Below are 6,000 nucleotides of genomic sequence, written 5' to 3' on the forward strand. Positions count from 1 at the left end.
TTTGTCACTTAAAAAGCCTAAGGTTTTGTTTACACAGGCAGCTTAATTCAGATATTTTGCCAATTATTTGCATATCTGATACCTTTCTGATATTTTCCCTAATGTGTAAATAGTGAAAAACCACATGGAATCTGATCTTTTGACTTCCGATTTACACCACCTCCATATGTGGATCTGAATCCTGATACAAACCCGATCCTCTGTCTGGCACTCGGATAAGATTTTTTTGCTCAAGTGTTGTTGTTTTTTTGGACATGACCTGTTGTTACCATGACAACCACCCCAAATGTAAAGGAACAGTGACATGAAATGAGCATTGCATTTGTGTGCTACTTCAGAGGCTACATCTGTGTGAATGCGCAAATCTGATATGGGTCACATGTAAAACTGAGTGTGGACAGTCAGAAAAAAATATTTTGATATAGAAAGAAAATCAGATTTGGGTTCTTAGGCTGGCTGTGTACAAATGCAGTAGTTGCATAGATTCCAATAATTTACTCCACAGTCTCTATTTGCTTTTTCCAAATGCTATTTTAGACCTTTTTGTGGGGTGTGAAGGTCAATTTCAGACCACTGAGCATTATGACTTGAACGTGGTCAAAAGTGCCCTTCTCATCCTTCTCTATCGTAAAAGAGAGGCCATTTTAACTTTTAACGTCACAAGTGACACCAAAGGTACATTATGTCCTTGAATGGAACAGCTTGAATGCAAGTCAGTTACATGGCAAGCCATTTCCCTCATCTGCCATATATATTTAGATGCTAGGTCTCCCCCCTAGTCACTAAATGAACTGAGTAGTGGCAACTGAAATACAAACAGTAGTCATACTAACCTGATTACATTAAGTCATACATACTCAATTCCTCATATATAAAACATCTTTGCTTAAATGACCCACCATCCTGCCCTCTCTTTCCTTGGCTGTTTCTAGATGTATATTTCATCGCCACGCTGTCGTTCCTGTGGAAGGTGACGGTCATCACCCTGGTGAGCTGTCTACCCCTCTACATCCTCAAGTACCTGCGCAGACGCTTCTCACCGCCCAACTACTCCAAGCTCACCTCCTAGAGAGGGACGAGGAGGCAACGGTCCCCACCACCATCATACAGTAACCCCAGCCCTGCTTCTGTGCATGGGGAGAGAGGTCTCTGCTCGAACTCCTCCGTACTTCTCTCATCTAACAGAGCCTGCGCTTTATAAGAACCTAAAGGGTTCCCTTCCCCTTTAATTTATTCTTAAAGGTTAATGTGCAATTGGAAGAGATGGTGTGGGAAGAAAAAATGTTTGATTTGAGAAGAGAGAAAGTTGTTGTGTAAGTCTACATTATTTTCCTTGTTTAGATGTAAAGACTGACAAGTATGACTGAGTATGTTTACAGACTGATTGGATTGGTGGTTACCGTAACCGGAATTCTGTGTTTTATCATGGTCGCAGGTCTAAAATGTGTGAAAACCATCAGGAAATATGTGCCAAAATGATCTAACAGAGGGTTGTGTACTTCTTAATCAGGGACTCATTAACAATATAAATCATGTTTGATATCTAAACATCAGGCCTAGAGAACTAACAAGGAACGCTTGATTGGATTTGACTAACATACAGTACTTGCATAAAAAAGCTTGTCAGTCTGAAATGCATTGAATTGGTAATTATGTTTTAATTGTACATTTATAACAGTAATCGTTATAGTTACATTGGAAAATAGTGTGAAATACATTTTTTTTTTTTTACAACAACATAATAGTTGCATTACAGATTCAAAGGTTTTTTACGCACATTATGTTAATGTTTAACACTGGCATTGAAGTAGCGTTTCTCAAGGACTTGATGCAATTTTATGTTAACAGTTCTGTGGTTCAAAGTGAACCAGTGCACTGATCAGGTTCTGTTTGTGTATTTGTTTGTGCGTCACTCAACGACTATAACCCAGCCAAGTGGAGGTGGCTTGGTTCTTTAATATAGCATGATGACCCACTGTCTCAGATGTCAAAGGGTGTGTCTTTGTCATTTCGTACGTTGGGACGGTGAATGGTAAAATAGATTGTGTCTAAACTGAAGAGCATGGTCAATATTCAGCCACTAACAGGATGCTTTTTGTAGCCAAGCCGTATGTTCCACTTTGGCCCCCGGACTAGCTGTATGTCCACTAGGTCAGGGAGTCTGTAGGCTACACTGTCATGTGGTCACTGCCCACTCCTGACGCCAGTTCTGGCCACACTGTATCATTGCATGATTCACTTTAGTTGTGATATGAAGCCAATTCAAGCCATAGCTGAAAATACTCTGACCACTGTCCGGCTGCCTTCTCCCCTCACCTAGAGCTGAGCCCCCACAATTCCCTGTGCTTCTCTTCTCACAGACATGTCTGGAATAGAAGAGAACCATTTTCACCTGCTCAGAGTGAATGGCCCAGTAGAATGTGTTGATTTTCAATACGTATTAGTGCACATTTTAAAGAAAAATATGTAATGAATTCCTCACATACTATTCCTCACAATTCCTACCATACAGTACATTCAGAGACGACTGGTACAAAAAGTGTAAAAGTGTAAATAATTGTGTTGTAGGCTAATGTCCCCATTTCTATTATGTTCGCTAATGTGGCGTATTATAAAGATGTAGTCTAATACCATGACGGGGTTACTGTTAGGATTAGTGAATAATTTGTGTCGGACTACATACAGTGTGTCATAACTACCAATTCACTGCTTTTCTTGTTCAGTTGGAATTACAGTCATTTTGTAGTGTGTGACCTACTGTTCATCTTTCCTTATTTTAGTTGACATTTCAAACATTATTCAAACCCTTTGAATTTGAAATGCTTTTTTTCTTCGAGTGTGGACTTTGGAGGTTTCAAACCTTCAATTGTGATAGAATGACACTACATTATTTGACTTTCTAAAGTTTTGTTTTTTAAAGTATTTTGCCTTGCATAATTGTAAATAATCCGTTTTTATTTATTAACCTTGATCATTTTGTGTTGGTATAATTGCAGAACAAAAAGGGAGGATCGTGTTGAATTGTGAATATTGGTGGTGATAAAATAAATCTCATGTTGTTTTCCTTTCTAGTTACCAAACCACTTGTCATTTCTCTGAAATCCTTTTTTGTAGTAATTTTTTTCTGATATGTTTAGCTTTGTGTGAGTTAGTTTAAGTACTTGGTTTTGGTACAGCAGAACAGTTTCCTCCAGTAAAACTAGGCCTATAGTATACTCAGACTGGACTGGGGCTGTGCTGCAGAGGAAATCTTCCTTATGTAAATCAGTGTGTGTCTCATTTTCACCAGAGGAGGGAGTCCCTGACACTCAATAAAAGCTGCTGTCGTCATACAGTCAGCCACACTTTCTGACAATCAGATCCTGTAGCAATCAGTGTGGAAGGGTGAGTCTATGGCCTGTCTCTTTGACCATGTAATGTCAGATAGGGATTTTATCATAATAGGGAGTTATATGGGATTGATTTAATCTGATAAAATACAGTTAGTATAAAATACATTTTTCAGTTTCTTTTTATGAAAAACCTCACACCAAATTAGAACATGCACAAGCTAAAATGTATTGAATCTCCCAAGATTTCAAGAAATGGTTTTAGTTGGAACCAAGCCTCAGTCCAACCTGTAAAACATGGATAATAAAATCCTGCTTCTCTGTCCAACTTTTTCTTGTTCCATGGCCTAAATGCGTAGGTTATACAATTAAAATAAACCATTTAAGTTAATCAGCCACATGAAAACTGAAATTCCACCCCAGAATCAACAGCAATGCCCCCTAGAACTCTTTAATCTGAGCTTCAAGCGTTCAACAGAGCCCCTTGTTGGAGCAGTTTGTTAAGGTCAGTTGTATTTCAATGTCTTTTTAATTACTATATTAAGCCAAGGAACTACTTTGGCTTGAGTCAATACATGTAAACAATGATGTGAAGCTAGTTGCATAATAAGCATTTTAATAAATAAAAAATGTTTATTAGCAGGACGACCTAGCTCATTTAAAATATGTAAAACCCCTATTCACTGTACTGTGGGGATAAATCAAAAGTGACAGATCATAACAAACCAGTCAATGCACTTCAATCAACTACACATTCTATTTGGCCCAGTGTAAACAACGGATTTTGGTGATGACACACCATAGGAAAGTGTGCTGAGCATGCACACACCCTTTTCAACAGCTATTTATAGCCTGGCAGGACTGGAATGCTTTGATTGGTCTAAGCACCTACTACTACTGCAAAGGATGAGCTGCTGTATATTCCCTCCTATTGTAATCTTCTATAACACCTGTTTCAATGGAAGTCAATGAACTAAGCAGACTGCTATCACATTGGTGTCTATGGGAGAGCCACCCACTTAAACAAACAATGCCTGAGGGAACTATCTTCATTTATCCACCATCTTTGGTAGAAGTAGTACTGTACTACAAGTAGGAGATGCAGCTCTTCCTATAGGAGTCAGAGGTTATTGTAGTCATTGTTGTTATTGTTATTGAGGTGCTGGGTGGATAGACAGTTCAAGGTCCCAGGTGTCTACCATGGGTGTTAGCCTGAGTGGAGGAGTGGCACAGGGCACAGCACAGAGGTGACTGAACGTTTGGTTTCTGGCTGCTTATTCTCTATCATGTATCACTGAATAAAGAAGTCTCACCATTGATCCAAAGAACTCCTCACCTCTGGGCTACCGTGGAAACAAACAGAGAAACATGTCATCCCTCTGCATTTCTAACGAATGGGTGATCGAAGGATGTCGGAGTTACAGTATGAGTTAGGATCGGAAATTTGGTACTACGACACTGAATAGTGTTTTCTGAGGGGATATTGTTTCATGGGATTTCATAACGTTGCCTGTGCTCAAGAGGGAAAAATCCATGAGCTATGTAACTTTATTTTCCAGTGGACTAAAGCAGAGAAATGTGTTATACAAACATAGAGTATCGATCAAACTCCTATTACATAAGTGGATTGTTTCATCTGATGTGGACATGTAGTTTCCATACTGATACGGAACTTATTAGTTCATTGAGTTGGAAAAATAAATAAGGAAATGTTTTCCAGAGCTGACAAGTTGTGGCAGAACAGAAACAGGATTCCTTATTACACATGACATAATATACTGCCCGGTTCTACTATCCAAGCATTTTAATTAAGTTAACTAGTGTTCTGTCAAAGCAGCAACATTAAGAACTTGGAATGGTTTTATAGAACTTTAGAATGTTTTAGGAATTAAGTTCTAAACACTGGCTGAAACAGGGAGCAGGAAGTCCAAACAGAAATCTAAATGAATTAGGAATGTGGATTTTTTACAAGAGGCTTCTCTATTGGTTAGTACATCTATATAGTGTAAATTGTAATGTGCTACACACTACAACTATGTAAATAATGAAGCTCAAGACAAGACAGCAGTACCACCATAGAGATATTATTAAATTACTAGTAATTATTAGTATACTAATTCCTAATTCTATAAGTAACACATTAAAGGTAGACTCAGCAATTTGCCATCATCATATTTGGGGCGACTTCCTGCTTACAGAAATCAATAACACAATTATAATCTGCCAATATTGGAGGGGAGAGGGTGCTGGCAGTCTTGGCAGATTGGATTTTTGTTGTTGTTGATGTCTGTAAGCAAGAAGTCTTGTCGATGATGATGTCATATTGCTGAGTCTACCTTTAATAAGACAATTGAATTCTGGATTTCTTAGGGAGAATCTAAAATGGAGCCAAATGTCTACACATCCCTTTAGCCATCTGAATTTCCTTCGAAAGCTTTCCATGAGACATGATTATAATGTGCCATGCATTTCCATGTCAAAGTTCCACTGCTCCACTAGTTTAAAAACTGAAACACACATGTTGCACTAGGAAAACTAAAATGGGGTAATGCTATAACCCAGACAACGCTCCCTAAATTAGCTGTTTTACAGTGATGGAAAATCCTGCATGAACTTGGAAAAAGTGGGTTCTAATGGCAAAAAACGGAAGTGCAAACTCGGCCGTCTGGAC

The 6,000-nt window shown here is 38.6% G+C and overlaps 1 protein-coding gene across 1 annotated transcript in view; it reads left to right on the forward strand.

The window, feature by feature from the left end:
• The window catches only part of LOC311150070 (putative phospholipid-transporting ATPase IIA), a 39,949-nt gene extending 36,295 nt beyond the window's left edge, over positions 1-3,654 (forward strand). Inside the window, exon 28 of the mRNA XM_084187336.1 lies at positions 933-3,654. Coding sequence (XP_084043462.1) covers positions 933-1,069 — 137 coding nt within the window. The 3' untranslated portion in view covers positions 1,070-3,654. The remainder of the gene's footprint in view (positions 1-932) is intronic.
• Positions 3,655-6,000: the final 2,346 nt, after the last annotated feature.

The sequence above is a fragment of the Coregonus lavaretus genome (genome assembly GCF_964263955.1).
Source record: "Coregonus lavaretus genome assembly, chromosome: 22".
Classification (NCBI taxonomy): Eukaryota; Metazoa; Chordata; class Actinopteri; order Salmoniformes; family Salmonidae; genus Coregonus; species Coregonus lavaretus.